This window comes from Candoia aspera, chromosome 9, assembly GCF_035149785.1.
Source record: "Candoia aspera isolate rCanAsp1 chromosome 9, rCanAsp1.hap2, whole genome shotgun sequence".
Taxonomy (NCBI): Eukaryota; Metazoa; Chordata; class Lepidosauria; order Squamata; family Boidae; genus Candoia; species Candoia aspera.
Genome location: NC_086161.1, coordinates 26523923 through 26539851, shown reverse-complemented (window position 1 = coordinate 26539851; position 15929 = coordinate 26523923). Strand labels below are relative to the sequence as shown.

Here is a 15929-nt window from a genome sequence, read left to right as displayed (position 1 = left end):
TGCAGTCTCCGTCCCATATCCTGGCCTGGAACCTGACTGAAAGGGGTGTAGATAATCCATTTCTTCCAGAATCCTCTGGAGTTGTAACGCCACCACTTTCTCAACCACCTTCTCCAAAAAGGGAAGGTGGGAGACAGGACGAAAATTGTCCAACACAGTAGGTTCCAGTGACGGTTTCTTGAGGAGGGGGTGTACCAGCGCCTCCTTGAAGACAGCTGGAAACACCCCCTCTCTCAAGGATGTATTAACCATCGCCTGGACCCAACCACATGTCACCTCCTGGGCTGCCTTTACCAGCCAGGAGGGGTACAGGTCTAGATTGACATGTGGTGGCATTTACAGTCCAGAGGATCCTGTCCACTTTCTTAGGTCCAACAGGATCAAACTGTTCCCAGATAACAAGGTAAGTACGTTCCCTCGGCATCTCCTCCAACTGTGCCCCACACTTAGAGTCCAACTTGGAATGGATCTGAGCGATTTTATCCTGCAGATGCTCAGAAAACTCCTCTGCATGGCCCTGTAGACTTGAGTCCCCCTTACCTAAAAGAGATCGAGTAATTTTAAACAGGGCCGTTGGGTGGCATACTGTGGACACAATAAAAGTGGAGAAATATTGACGTTTCACCACTCTAATTGCCACAAGGTAGGCCCTAATAGTGTCTCTAGCTTGTGTTTGGTCAGATTCCGTCTTTGTCTTCCTCCAGTGGTGCTCTAGATGTCTCTTCGCCATCTTCAAAACTCTCAACTCCTCTGTAAACCACAGGGAGTGTCAGGTAGAATGGGGCGAGAGAGTCTGCACAGGTACGATCCTGTCCAAGGCCCCAGCCGCTTCCCTATTCCAGGCTGCAGCAGGACCTCCGCTGCAGCCTGGAATAGTAGATCATTGGGTATAACCCCCAGCTCCTTCTGAAACCCCATTGGGTCCATTAGTCACCAGAGGTGGACCAGTCAAATGGATCTGGCCTCCCTGCAGAGGGGGGTGGCATAGGAGAATCTCAGGGCCACCAGGGTGTGATCTGACCATGACAATGGGGACAGAACTAACTCTCCCCTCAGATCACTTTGCCACTGCTCCAACAAGAAAACCAAGTCCAGGATGAGGCCACTGTCTTGAGTCGGGTCCCGAATAATCTGGGACAGACCCATGGCCGCCATGAACTCCCAAGCTGCCTCTGAGGCACGCCCCAGGGATAGCAGGTTGAAGTCCCCCAGAACCATAAGCCTGGGGAACTCCACCGCCAGCCCCAAGGTGATGATGATGAATAGCAATACAGCTGCATCCAAAGATTCAGAACTACTGATGAAAAATGTTCTCCCATTAAGCTCTCTGTACTCCCTTCCTACTTTTGCTTGTGTTCTGCTGGGCTAGTTCTAGCTGTACAGGGTACATTATTTTTATTCTTTCCATACCCACATTGTTAAAGCAGAGTATGTGGCATTCTTCATTTCAACTATACACAAGCATTTGCTAAGGACCAAACGTGAGATGTTTATGTAACAATTTACATGGAAATATACTCGACCTAGCTGTGTTTTATGAAGGAAACGTGAACAAGATCAACCTTCTTCTGACCTATTGATTTTGCCCATAGCTGCATCTTTGATCACAGCCAAAGTGTACCTAACATTAACAATGCTCTATTTTGGAAAATAAGGTATTTAATCAATTTCCCTCTGCAACATTCTGCCCCCAGAGGTGAGGCAAGCCCCATTGCTCCTGACCTTCTGGAGGACCCTGAAGACCTAACTTTGCTGCCATGCTTGGGGCGGGGAAGGGAGTGGCTACTCCTGTGGGTGGCTGGCTGGCACCTTCAGAGTGCCCCTCACAGACACATGATCTTTTATTGCCATTGGGATTTTTACTTTATATGTACATGTTGTATTTGTATTTATGGTTCATATATTTATTTATGATGATTTTTAACTTTTTGTTTTAATCTTTTTTGTAAATCGCCCAGAGTCTCTCTCCTGGGGGGAGATGGGCAGTGGCAAAAATCAAATAAATAAATAAATATTGGCCAGCTTTTGACATTAAAAATGTATGCTTTGCAGTTGGCAAATAATAAACAGCTTTGGAGAATTACAGGTATCCTTGAATTTGCCACTTGTCCTATGTGTATGTATAGTGCACACTTCAAAATTTCATCAGTTTTGTTCAGATAAAACCTTTGTTCCAATTCAAAGTTCTTGAGTCTATGACGTAGCTTCCAAACCACAGTAAAACCTCTTAAAGCTATTTTTATAGATGATAACCCTCAAGAAATTGGTTCTTCAGCCCCAAATTTGGGCTTTGTTTCATGAGTGCCACAAGCTAAGTTTGGGTTGTGGCTTAAGAGAAACAGGAAAGTGGAATAAAGTATCAGGTTTCAGCCTCTTCAATTTAATTTTTTAAAATCAAGTCCACTGCACAGTGCAAGTGCACAGAAATCACCTGGCAATTCCATCTTGATTCAGTATGGTAAGTTATTTAAAAAGAAATAGTTCTTGGAGAAAAGGCAACAACTAACCACCTGCAGGTTAAATGAAAATTCCAGTGGCTTTTAACAACGGCAGAAACATTTAATTTCATTTTTAGAACTGTACAAGATATATAATACAGTACTTTTCAAACACAGTTCCTGCAAAATTTGTTAAATATTTATTCATCTGAATGTTTCAAGAATTCTTGAAGGTACCAAAAAAGTATTAAATAGACACTGTCTCTCTCACTGACACACACTTACTTAGCAAAGGATATTTGGAAATTACTTGTTCCTCCAAACAAGAACCCTACAACTCTTTCCAAAAGGGTAAAATAAGACTTATTAGCCAAATCTTTCTCTGCTTCGAAACAGGCCTTTCAATCTTATGTTTTAAACTTATTACGTTCAGTATTTTTGTGGTCACCAACTGCATTGTGTAACTGCTGCTGCGAGTACATCATATCAAGAGTACAACTATTATAAATTCACCATTGCCCCACCCATACATTTATCCCAGGCAGCCCGTTTTTTATTTAGAAACATTTTATTTATAAAAGTGGCATTCAACACACTGATTTTCTGCTAGCTTACATTCTCCTCATTGTGCTCACTAAAGTTTGTGTTTAGCTTGCAAAACAAGAATGATACCTCTGACATTAAGTATGAAGGTAAAGCCAGATACAAAACAGTATAGAAATATAGACACAATGATTTGTAGATCTAGGGCTTTTCTCGTTCCAAGGAAGGGGTTGTGCATAAAAGCAGGAACAGCACAAAGAAGACACTCTGCCCTTTCTGCAGTTGGTGGAGTCACCCTAACACTGTTTCAGCCACTTGGCAAGAAGATGCAGACAGATGCTTGTGCAGCAAAGCTACCAGGTTTTCAGCACATCTTTCACACTCCAAGGACAGGGTACTTGAGTAGAGCCATGATGGCTGCACTGATGACTCCAGAAATGGGAACAGTGACAAACCAGGCCATGAAGATGTTGCGGAACAGACGCCAATCCACAGCTTTCTTTGACCGCAGCCAGCCTACAGAGACCACCGATCCCACCTTGAAGAGACAAAGTACAGAACTTAACAAGTCAGTACTCAGCTAACATAAAAATGCCACTCACAGCTGTTCTCACACACATTTTCCCTGGACTCAAGTTTATATAAGTAATTCCCAAAAAGAAGACATTTGACCAATAAAACTCCACAGCATCAAAAACTCTCCACACTTCAGAAAAATACAGAATTCATCAAATCCACAGTATTATGACATACTAGCACATGGATCTAATAAATACAGCCTTGCAATGAAACCCAAAGAAAATGTATTCTAAGTCTAATAGAAAGCCAAATGTGATCAACATAATGGGTGAACTTGGATAATTAAAAATTATTCTCCCTCAACCTAACTATTAGAATGAAACTGGAGCTAGCTTCTGAGCTTTCTAGAGAAAGATACAAAGGTCATTGACAAGCACAGAAAAATCACACAGGCCTTAACAAGATGGCTGCCACCAACAGTGTTAATATTAATTTTACAGATGCAGTTTATACTTACTTTACAGTGAGTTGTGCTGATAGGCAAACCAATATTTGAAGCAATGACCACAGTCAAAGCAGATGCCAGCTCAATGCTGAAGCCACTGCATAAAAGTATATTTCAATCAATAGAGAAATCAAAAAAGGACAGAGTTCAATGGGGTTAGGAAGAAATTGAGCTGAAACATTAAGAGTATCCATTAGAAAGAATTTATACTCCTCTGAATATTCTTTTTAAAGAAAGTCATGATAATAGCTGTCAGCACTTTTAAGTATATAAATGTGTAACACTGAATTCTTCAAGCCGATTTCTACAAAACGTACATGAAAATTTCCAGAGGATCCCTGAAGTAAGTTCCAGGCTCACCAGGCCCTCAAACTATCCCACTCAGTTCCAGCCCGGCTCCGACATAAAGCAGGTTTTCCCCCAGTCTGTGGCGTTACCCTTTACTGAAAACTTCTCCTCTTACCTGGAAGGTGTGATGGGAGTGAGATCCTTCCCCATGGTCTGAATGACTCTTCTGCCCCAGATCCACAAGCCAGTGCAGATCCCAACACCACCGTATAGCAAAAGCCAAATAGGAGTGGCCACCTTGGAAGTCACATCACCCGTTTGATAGACCAAGTACAGGGCAACAAGCGGACCAATAGCATTGCTGCCAAAAGGGAAAACACACCATGTCAGCCAACCAAGCCAAATATCCACAAAGTAGGAAAAGAACCCCCCCCCCCCATTCTGGAGGATTTTTTCTGTCAATAAATGGATAGGAGTGATATGCCAAAGGCCAACTCTGCCCAAGAATACCTTTATTCACGTGCAAAGAAAGCAACAAGAATTAGCTACATGAAGGCAACCAGACCCAGCTGGTCACTGACCTCACATCGTTCCCTCCATGAGCGAAGGAGCCAAAGCAGGCTGTCAGGACCTGGAGGAACTGGAAAAGCAGAGAAACTTCCGGCTTGTCCTGGTCATGCCACTCATCCAGAGAGCAACTGCTATCCTTCCTATTAACAGCCCCCGTCTCCACTTTCTGCAAATCCACATCAGCTGGGTGGGCATCTGCCACAGCATTGCAGTAGCTGGTGTAGCTGTCCATGCGGATCCTCTTCTTGGAATCTACTCCAGGCCACGTCAGCTTCTCTATCTCATCTGCTCCCTTTGGCTCAGCCTCTCTGACTCGGAATGAATCCAGAGGCATGCCACAGATAGCCATGGTGTAAGAGGTATAGCTGTTGTTGCGCCGCAAAGGCTTGTCTCCGGAATCTCCCATGCAGTCACCCACTTTAGCCAAGTGAAGTTTATGAAGGAGCTCCTTATACAGCCCAGAATCCTTATGCACCGTGTGGTAATGTCCACTGGAGCCCATCTGGTTGCTCACCACGTGGTTCAACTGAGCAAGACTCCCATTGGGAAGCTGCATGGCTCCTGCAGACATAAAGGCAGTTTGACCTCAACAGCACTACATTAGCTGCTACATAACTAAAAGGTGCTTGTTTCCTAAGTCATTAGCAGACCTCCACTGAACCGGCACTTACTAGAGCCACCTGTACATCCCTTAAAACGCAGGTTCAAGATCAACTCACCACTATCAATAATTGTTTCCTTCATCTCAACCTTAGGAAGCTTCTCACCCTCTGGAATCTCCTCCAAGTCTCCCAGGTTGAAAGAGACAGCCCTTTCCTCAATAGCTGCTTTGTGAGGCATGTCAGCTGTGCTGTTCCTATCTTCATCATCAGCAATGCTGTTATCTATAGTTGTCTTAATTTCATCTTGCTCTTTCAAACTGCTTTTTTTCTTCATTAATGGACTCTCAGAAGGGCTGGACTTTATCTCTTCTGCGGAATAAGCAAGTTGCAACTAAGAAAAGCATTCACCTCCCCAACATATTCCAAGGCCAGTACCCAAAGTTTAACCAAGAAGCAAACCAAAGATCTGCAAAACATATATAACAAGGGATATGGAAATTTACACTCCACAATACTTGAAAACAATCTTGAGTCCTCCCTCTCTCCATAAAGTTATATGTAGCAGTTCTACATATCGTCCAATGCCAGGTATAAGCACCACGTGGCCTGCGTTCCAAGAATTCTGCAGAGTGCTCAATAGCTAAGGATGAGGAACCATGACACAACCTTCATTGTACATTTTCCAAGCTGTGCCTTGAAACGGGATCCAAAAGGAAACATCCTGAAGGGGTGGGTTGGAACAAGGAAAGGGAAACTGCTTGCTAGTGCTAGGAGCATAGTAACAAATGTGCACGGCTCTAGGAACAAGATTCCGCACTGCAAAGACACCAAACTCACACAGTCTTTTTATGACACGTTATACAAGTTGGTCAATTCAGAAAAAAGAGATCCCAGCAGCATTCAGCTGTGGGGATCTGGGGCAGGCACAAACTCTCTGCAGCCAAGTGACCCTTTTCCCCACAGGGACAGAACTGGCACCAGTGCAGCAACATGGAGGGCATCCTTCCCACTTTTACAATTGATTAGTTGAGATTACATTTGATCTGCCCAGGCTCTCAGCACACATCCCAGACTCTGCTCTACCTGGCACTAGAGTGGAATGTGCCAAGAAGCAACTGGTGGCATGCATGAACACAACACAATTTACTTCAAGCTCAATTTAAATTCAACTGTTTAACTAGACAGTCACCAAGAAGCACAACTGCTAAAGACTCAACTGTGCTGCACAATCACATTCAAGCTCAATTAACTTTCATCTACTTACGTTCAATTTTCTTCTTCATTCTTGGACAGATAAGAAACCAGACAATGAGGGCACACAAAACAGCACTCCCCGAAGAAATAAGGATGATGCCCCAGAGGGGAAGTTTGTCAAAGCCCAGCACTAGGAAATAAAACAATGCATCTTGAAACGCTGTGCCAAGAACCCCTTCTAAGAATACAAAAAATACCCCTCTGGTGAGTTTCACGTGCTCATAATAGCAAGGAAAATGTAGTCTCATTCCCTTCAGCCAACGTTAATTCCCTTTCACCCCATTTTGTAGGTTAGACTAAATGGCTGCAAGATAGCATTATGACTTACATAACCATAGTACCTATGTGGTCATGACATTGCATGCATGCCATTTGGTGTCCTCACTGCTGCACAGCCTGTTAAACCCAAGTTAACCAAATACAATTGCTATGTTCATTTTACATGCCAAGCACAAACCAATAAACTATTGCCTAACATGCCATCCTGGCTCAGACCAAGCTAGGACAACAGGGCTTCCACAACACACTGAACCATAAAATACCCAAGTCCAGTCACAAAAAAATTAAATGACTATGGTATTTCCTAGAAATTGTATGTAACTCCAGGAAAAGAAACCAAGAAATCTTGGTTTTTTCTTGAACCATTTTCAATCTGGCCTTAGTTTCTCCCCTTGCTCATATTTTACTTCAGCGCTCATGTATTATACACCCCATAACAAGAATCATGCTTTTATTCATCTTATCACTGATTTTCTTGGCTCAAGGGGAAAATGAGTGTGCACCAATAGCAACAGAAAGCATACCTGAGACAAACCTGACCACAAATTTGGTATCACAACTGATCTAATTCTTTCCCGATTACTCAGGGCAGTGTCTAATGTAAAATGAGCCACTGGAGTTCACAGGCATTGGCATTGTAAATGATAGTTTGGTGCGTTTTGCAAACACAACACATGCCTCAAAATTAATGGGGTCCAAAAATGGGAACATTTTTACAGCATTAGAAAAATTAGGTTGCTAAGAGCATCTTAGCAATGAATTCCAGGCAAGATGGCTGTGGCTAAGGTACCTTACTTATCATTCATTCACATTTCCAGTAACACGTACAAAAGGGTTGCTCTACCCCATTAGAAGTAGCAGAGGGAAAAAGCAGTTTTAAAGTTAGTTCAACTACCTGGAATTTAGAACCTGTTGTACCAGGCTGCATTCCAGCAGAAATGCCCTTGTAAATGTGACATCTCCCTGATTTATACCAAAAATGCTAAAGTCTTATTATTAAAGTTGAATCCAGCTTCTTTCCCCCACCAACACCCAGTTTAGTACTTCAAGAGATTCAGAAGGATCCAACACAGAAGTATGACATTCCTCTTCCATGCATTTGTTGCCAGCACTTCTTGGGGAAAGGGAAGGTAGGAAAATTCTTTGGAATCTAATGTTCATGGCATGGAGAGCCAGAGTGAGAAATCCACCCAAAGCCTCCTAGCCGGTCAGAACTTGATTAGAAGAACGTGGAAAATGTTCTGGTTTAGCAGCAGCTAGTATCCTGAGTTTCAGCAGAGGACAGCATAAGAAGGAAAAGGAGAAGTCAGATCAGAGTCTGCAGGTAACTGAGGGGGATTGTGGAATACCAGTAGCAGCAGGTCAGAAATAGTTGCTCCTGTGAGGATTAAGAAGAAAGGACTCTAGTAATTTACAGAGTGAACGGGCCTCTTGGACGGGGCAACTATCTAAAGTTGAACTCAGCGTATGCTGGCCTGCAGCCTTCTGCAATGGCCGAGACCAGTTGCCTTCTAGAAGAATTCGGTCCTGTAAAGCAAAAGGGGTAAATTCTGTGTTTGACTGAGAAGCTTACAAAGGATTATAAAATTAAACCTCAATATCTGAAGCTTTACTTACATGGTGCACCACTATACATGACCGAGAAGAGATTGATCCCAATTGTGCAAGCATAGAAAATGGGCAACGCACGTAATCCATTTGGAACAGGATTTGCCTACAAAAAATGTATTTTATGATATGGATACATTACTTCAAAAAAAAATCCAGAAATTTTACATCTCTAAATACAATGCAAACATGAGACATATTTTAAAGGTCCAACACTAATCCTGCCACCAACAGGGCAGAAGGAGGAAATAACATTTACTGCCTGTTATTTTTAGGGAAGGAAGTCTTGAAAAAAAAAACGCTATGAACTGACCAACTTCAAAGCTATATAAACCTTCATAGCTTTGCAATTGTGGATTCCTGTAGCTTTTTCAGTGTCTCCCATCCCACCCAACCACACTTTTTGTGGTCTTCCCAATGCCAGGAAATCACAGGAATCTGAGATTGTTTCTTCCCCAACACTCAATTTCTCCTCAGAACTAATCTCAGGAAAGCTTAAAAGGGTCAGTTGTAAAGAAAAGCCACCGAGCAAACCATGACCTGCTCTCAACTCAGCTCCAGAACACGACATGCTGCCCCCCCAAAAGAAAGAAAACACTAAGCAGCAGGCTTCAAAGGGTACGCCAAGTGGAAATGGCGAATTAAATCAGGGGCATTAATGTGGCGAGCAGACACCCATTCAGGATGAGGAAAGTGTTTCCATCGGACCAGATACTGGAGGGTGCCGCGAAGCTTGCGAGAATCAACGACCTCCTTGACCTCAAAGTGCTGTTGGACGTCAATCATGATCGGAGCAGGAGGAGGTGGTTGGGGATGCCAGCGGGAAGAGTGGTGGACAGGCTTGAGCAAGCTGCAATGGAAAACAGGGTGCAAGCGTTTCAAATTGTGAGGCAGGTCCAACTTAACAGTAACTGGATTGATAAGACCAACAATAGGGAAAGGACCAATGAACTTGGGAGCAAGTTTTTTAGAGGGTTGTGGGGACTTGATGAATTTGGTAGATAGATACACTTGATCCCCAATCTTGAAATCGTGTTGCAAAGAACAATGTTTATCGGCTTGAAACTTGTAAGCAGCCTGGGCATCAGCCTGTTGAATCACTGGCCAGGAATCAGCAAGCTTAACAGCCCAGTCAGAGGCAGAACATGTTTGGGGAGGGGGTTGTGGCAGCTCAGGGATGGGAACCAAGTCGTGACCAGAAACCACACGAAAAGGGGTTTGCCCGGTATTCTGATGGACAGCATTGTCGTAAGCCACTTCATCAAAAGGCAGCAACTCCACCCAATTGTCCTGATGGTAGTTAATGTATGCTCTAAGAAATTGTTCAAGGGCGGAGTTCAAAATCTCAGTAGATCCGTCAGTCTCAGGATGGGACGAGGTGGACAGCGCCTGTTTGGTGCCAATCAATTTTAAAAATGATTTCCAAAACTGGGAAGTAAACTGTCCCGTGGTCGCTGACCAAATGGGAGGGGCTACCGTGGAGAGGGTAGATGTGGATGAGAAATAGGCACGCCAATTGCGGGGCCGACAGGATGGACGCACATGGAATGAAATGGGCTTGTTTGGAAAAAAAATCTTTTACAACCCAAATGACAGTTTTCTTCTGACTGGGAGGAAGATCCACAATAAAATCCATAGAAATCTTGTCCCAGGGACAGGACGGGCTGGCCACAGGCTGCAGAAGCCCCTGCGGTTCCCCCCCTTTTCACTTTGACATTGCACAAACAGGACAGGAAGCCACATAGTCTTTTACATCGCGTCTCAAGGTGGGCCACCAGAATTGACGACGAACCAAATGCAATGTTTTAACAAAACCAAAATGCCCAGCAAGTTTATCATCGTGGGAATGCTGTAAAATGTCAGGTCGTAAAGTTTTGGGTACATAAAGGCGGTGTTGCACCCATGCCAGACCGTTTTCAAAAGAAACAGTGTCTTTATTAGCTAGCAGTCAAGTGTCAGATTTCAGTGCCTGGAGAAAGTCTTTCTGTAATTGGCAAGGAACTTGCACTTTCCGCTTCCCAGACTGGGCTGGGGGCGGGGATGCCTTCACACGGGTCTGGCTCCGGGTGACAGCAACTAAGCCCAGTTGTGGTTCAGTGAGAACAGTCCCAACCACATCTACCACGTGGTCAAGGTCCTGAGGTAAACGTGACAAAGCATCGGCCAGAAAGTTTTTCTTTCCCAGAATAAATTTTAACTGGAAGTTAAAGCGACTGAAAAATTGAACTCAGCGAATTTGTTTAGGACTGAGACGCCGGGGGGTGCAGAGGGCTTCCAGATTCCTGTGATCAGTCCAAACCTCGAAAGGGCATTTAGCACCTTCCAGGAGGTGACGCCAGGCTTCCAAAGCGGCTTTTACACTCATCTCCGGCTCGGATGCGAAAACAGGCTTCACGAAGATCGAGCTTGGAGAAAATCTTGCCCTTAGACAAGTGAGCTAACATGTCCTTCATGAGCAGAAGAGGGTACTTGTTGCAAATTGAGACGGAATTTAACCCCCGATAGTCCGTACAGAGTCGAAGCGTGCCATCTTTCTTTTCCCGGAATAGCACAGGGGCCCCAACTGGGGAATTTGCAGGTTCAATAAACCCCCTTGACAGATTTTTGTCAGTAAAGTCCCGTAACGCCTCAAGCTCCTTCTGAGTCATTGGATAAATTTTTGGCTTGGGCAACTGAGCGTTGGGAACCAACTCTATTGCACAGTCAGTTTTCTGATGGGGGGGGTAGTTGATCTGCTTCCATTTCCCCAAAGACGTCTGCAAAGTCTTGGTATTGATCAGGCAAGCCTTTTAAATGTGCCAAGCTAGGGCGCGGTGTGGCAATTGCAGCCCTTCCAACCCCCGCATGTGAAACTCTCTCCGCTGTAGGAGCTTGGTAAAACCCATCCTTAAAAAAGTCAGAGTTCTGTGTTCCCAGTTTATATATGGGCTTTGATAGGTCAACCAGGGGATCCCCAGAATTACCAAGGGATTGCCAACAGGTGCCACTACAAATTTTAAAATCTCACGGTGGCTGCCCATTTGCATTGTGACAGTTCCAGTGAAATGGGTTGCCGGCCCCCCCGCCGCTATTGAACCATCCAACTGTGTAAAGATCAAAGGCTGCTAGAGGGGGAAGCTAGGCAGGTCCAAAGCAGCAACCAGATCAGGGTGAATTAGACACCTGGAACACCCAGAGTCAACTAAAGCCCAGACCTCTGTAGTCTTTGTGCGGGAGCCCAATTTCACTTTTACTGCTAAAGTGGGACAGTCAGCACTCACCATAGCATCCTCACGCCCATCCTCCTCCACCTGCCCGCAGGCGCTCTTCATGGCAGGTGGCTGGCGTTTCCCGCTGGCTCCTTAGGGTCATCTTCAGCCTCTCCCGAGAAGTAGAATACTTCCTCAGCGTCAGCTGCCCCCTTGGCTGCTGTCATCCGCTGCGACGGGGGGGGGGGGGGTGATTTGGCCGGCAGCTTGCCCGCTCGATCTCCAGCCTTGGCTTTTGGGCAATCAGCTGCTCGATGCCCTTCCTTTCCACATCGGAAACACTGACCCCTCGCATAGTGCCGATCTCTCTCCTCTTCCCAGGCTCTATAGCCTGGCCGGGCAGCAGTTGCAGCACTTCAAGGTCCCCTCACGGTGGCTGGTGGTTTTTCAGGTCGTCTGGTTTGCATGAAGGTATGCTGGGTGTGCTCAGCCTTGCCAGCCAGACAGATCCATTCATACAATGACTCTGGGTCGTCTCTACACAACGCCCACCGTAGGACATCCCGGTTGAGTCCCTCTTTAAACCGTTCTATTAAGGTTGACTGAGACTAGTCGGGGATTTTCCCAGCTAAAGCCTTAAACTCCAGGGCATAATCAGCTACAGACAGCTGGCCCTGGGTAAGATCCTTCAGCGCGTTCTTAGCTCTTCCCTTGGCCAGAGGATCCTCAAAATGCAGCTTTAACGCCCCCATAAAGCCCTTATAATACTCAAGTTCAGGGGAGTCAGCCTCACTTAACTGAACATACCAGTCAGCCACTTGACCATTCAACTTGGTGGCAATGGCAATTATCTTAGCCTCTTCGGAAGGGAAGTATGCTCCAAACTGACTCATGTAACTTTTAGCATTGGTTAGAAAGAAAGATAACTTGGTTGGATCCCCATCAAACTTGCCATCAAAGTCTTTCACCCCCACTCCTGTTGGAGCAGAACTGGCGGCTGCTTGAGTGTTTGGGCCCCAGGTTACGGTAGTTGTCGCTCTGCGGGGTGGAGATTCATCCCAGAGCTGTCTCCGGCCCCACTCCGCCGGCGGTCCGGGTGGGAGGATGGGGGATGGTTGCGTGAAGCTGGGACCTCTGTCGTGCCTCCCCTGCCCCCCCTGCCCCCCCCAATGATAGAGACAGGTTTCTTAACATGTACTCCATCGATTCTATTTTGGCCTCCACCACTCTTAGCCTTTCAGGGGTTTGAGATTCCTCCCTCCCTCGCGTGTTAGGCTGTCTCTCCGTTGATACCGTGGTAGATTCTACGTCTGGGGTCAGCAGGAACCGATGCTTCCAGGATGCCTGGGACATCCCTGGCTGGGGGTCTCCCATTGCATCCCAGGTGATCATCTCTGCGGGCGATTCGCTGGGTGCCGGTTGCTCTGGTTCTCCCCCATCGTTAGATTCCTCCACCTCAGGGCTGGAGCTTGAATCCTACCGGAAATCTGAAGGTTCTGGGGTGAGGCTCAGTTCTCCGCTCTTGACCGTCGATTCGGGCATCAAGCTAGCCGGCTTCTCAAGTCCCCCGGTTGTGAGCTTGGACTTGGCCATCGTTAACTATTTTCCCTCACAAGAAACTGATCTTGGTGGGAGCTAACGGTACAACTTTGGTGATTCTCAGCTTTATGTAATGAATGCCTATTCTAAAACACTATCAGACTCATGAGCAGGAATTCAGAGACATCTGATTTATTAAAGAATAGCATGCAGGATCATAAAGAAAGCTGAGAATGATAAAAGCGCGCCAAATGCAAACTAAAAACTCTCGGTACAAATGAGATCCCTCCCCCCATAGAATCTTCCCAAGCTCACAATCCCAGGTGCTCCTAACGGCTTCTAATGGTCTGCGGGAAAAGTCCTTGAGCAGAGCCCATAACCCAAACACATTCCATTCAAATGAACATAGATACAGAGCTTGGTACAAGGTTTCACAGCAGCTCCCTCCCAAAGAGAAACGCGCGTCAGCACCATGGCATGTGAAACGTTAGGATGTACAGTGCACATTGAAACAGTGAACATGACACAGACAAACAAAACAACAAGTCTCATGCTTTTCCTCAGACTCCTGTTAGGCAGCAGGCAGCACTTTCTCTAAGCCTAACAGGTACACGCCAAGTTTCCTGAAAACTGTTACTTTCAGTGCAGAAAAACACATTCTGTAGTGGAAAAATTCCTGGGGCTTGGTGCTACGCACTGCAACCGGCTAAAGATAGAGGCCATCTTTATCCAGCACAATCCCCACGTGGTCACCTTGCACAGTCCGGATACCCAAGATTAGGCCCTATCTGCCAGCAGCAGGGACGACGGAAAAGCGTGGGTCCCACTTTGGTCAGCATCATACCTACCTTGGAAAGAATAAACCTTCTGACAATGAAGAACAGGAGAGCAGACATGACGCCAGAAAGAAGCGGGGAGATGAACCACGACAACACTAGAGAGAGCCCAAACGGGAAGGGGCGTTACAAGAGGGAAGGGCGCCACCTTTCCCCTTCGCCTCAGGTCGCTCTCGGAGCGGCCCGGCGGGGCCCGGGAGGCACTGCCCGCTCACCGACTTTCAGCAGCTCGGACCACCGGACTCCCTCCTGTCCTTTGGCCACCAGCGAGAAACCGATGGTCGCCCCGACGATGCAGTGGGTCCCGGAAATGGGGAGCCTCAGGAAGGAGGCGGCCAGCTGCCACACGGCCGAACCTGGCGGAGAAAGGGCGTCAGGCGGCCCAGCCTTCCTCCGCAGACCCCGCCGGGGCCGGGGCAGGACTCACCGAACATGGCGCTGACCGAGCCAGCCATGAGCAGCTCCGGGGCGGCGACGTAGAGGCCGACGTCGATGAGCCCCTTCTGGATGGTCTCGCTGACCTTGGCGCCCAGCAGCACCGAGCCCGCCGTCTCGAAGACCGAGGCCAGCACGCAGGCCCGCCGCAGGCTCACCACGCCCGAGCCCACCGCCGTCCCGAAGGAGTTGGCCACGTCGTTGGCGCCCACCGAGAAGGCCAGCACGAAAGCGATCGCGAAGCCCAGCGCCAGCATCCACAGGAAGGCGCCCAGCGGGCCCGCCGCCGCCGCCGCCTCCGTGGCCAGTCCCGCCGCCAGGGCCGTGGGGGCGGCCGACGCCATGCCGCCCGGGGCGCTCCGCCCGGCGCTACCAGAGGGGCGCGGCGGGCCGGCTCCGCGGGCCCCCCCGCCGCCCCGCCATCTACGGCGCCGCGCCTCCCGCCGCTGCTCCTGCAACGAGAAGCCGCGCGTCAGCCGGCCGCGGGCGCAGCCACAAGATGGCTCCCTCCGCGCTCACCGCCCGCGGGGCGCCCCCCGGCGAGACCCCCGCGCCGGCGCCGGACCCACCGCGGAAGGCCCTGCTGTGCCCGCCTGCCCGCCTGCCCGCCTGCCCGCCCGTCCGCCCGCTCAGCAACTCGCCGGCTCCGTCTGGCGCCCGCGGGAGCCCGCCTTATAGCCGGCGCCCCACGTGACCCCGCGGCGCCCCGCCCCGTCTGCGGCTGCCGCCCGGCCGAGGAACGCCCTGCCGGGGGCGGAGGAAGCGAGGGCGGGCGCCGCGCGGGGCCGGGCCGGGCCGGGCCGGGCCGGGCCGCGCCGCGCCGCGCCGCGCCGCGGGCGAGGCCGCCTCGCCCTCCTGCGGGCCGGAGGGCGGCGGCGAGGCGGGGAGCCGCAGGCCCGTGGCCGGGGGCGCCCGCCCCGCTTGCCGCGGGAAAGCCCCTTCCGCGCGCCGGGGGATCCCTGGGGGGACCGGCCCGGCCCTGCCCCGGCTCTCTGGGAGCCCCCGGACACCCGCGGCGCGCCTGGCCGCGGCCAGCGGGGCCGAGTCGATGGGCCGCGGGGGGCGGCAAGACCCGCCGGCCGAGCGCCGCTCCCCGTGGAAGGCTTTCGCTGAAGCAGCCTCTGACCCTCGGCTCGCGCTCTCCTAAGCGGAGCAAACGCTGCCAAGTTTCCAGCGGGTGATACCTTTGCCGGTGATACCTTTGCCTCTTTATTGATCGTCCCAAGGTTTCTTTTGTTCTGTATGCCAGATTTTATATTGGTGGTTTTGTGTTTTAAATTACGTATTTGTGTGTTTTATTGGCCTGGGACTGTAATAAAGAATAG

General features: G+C 48.6%; 1 protein-coding gene across 1 annotated transcript; it reads right to left on the bottom strand.

Annotated features, from left to right (window-relative positions):
- Positions 1 to 2538: 2538 nt before the first annotated feature.
- On the bottom strand, positions 2539 to 15112 carry SLC20A1 (solute carrier family 20 member 1). The gene is made up of 10 exons (XM_063311318.1): positions 14597 to 15112; positions 14385 to 14525; positions 14182 to 14267; positions 8616 to 8712; positions 6730 to 6849; positions 5583 to 5834; positions 4875 to 5424; positions 4469 to 4654; positions 4018 to 4102; positions 2539 to 3519 (listed from the first exon to the last, which is right to left on the bottom strand). The coding sequence occupies exons 1-10, from the start codon at positions 14946 to 14948 to the stop codon at positions 3358 to 3360; spliced, it is 2031 nt and encodes a 676-aa protein (XP_063167388.1). The 5' UTR covers positions 14949 to 15112; the 3' UTR covers positions 2539 to 3357.
- Between the last annotated feature and the right edge of the window lie 817 nt (positions 15113 to 15929).

Excerpts from the sequence above, each read along its gene's own strand:
- SLC20A1 (XM_063311318.1), bottom strand. The coding sequence starts at position 14,948 with ATGGCGTCGGCCGCCCCCACGGCCCTGGCGGCGGGACTGGCCACGGAG. Across the intron at positions 14,268-14,384 it reads GTCCGAGCTGCTGAAAGTCG|TGTTGTCGTGGTTCATCTCC; the intron begins GTGAGCGGGCAG and ends GGCTCTCTCTAG. Across the intron at positions 4,103-4,468 it reads ACTCCCATCACACCTTCCAG|TGGCTTCAGCATTGAGCTGG; the intron begins GTAAGAGGAGAA and ends ACTTTTATGCAG.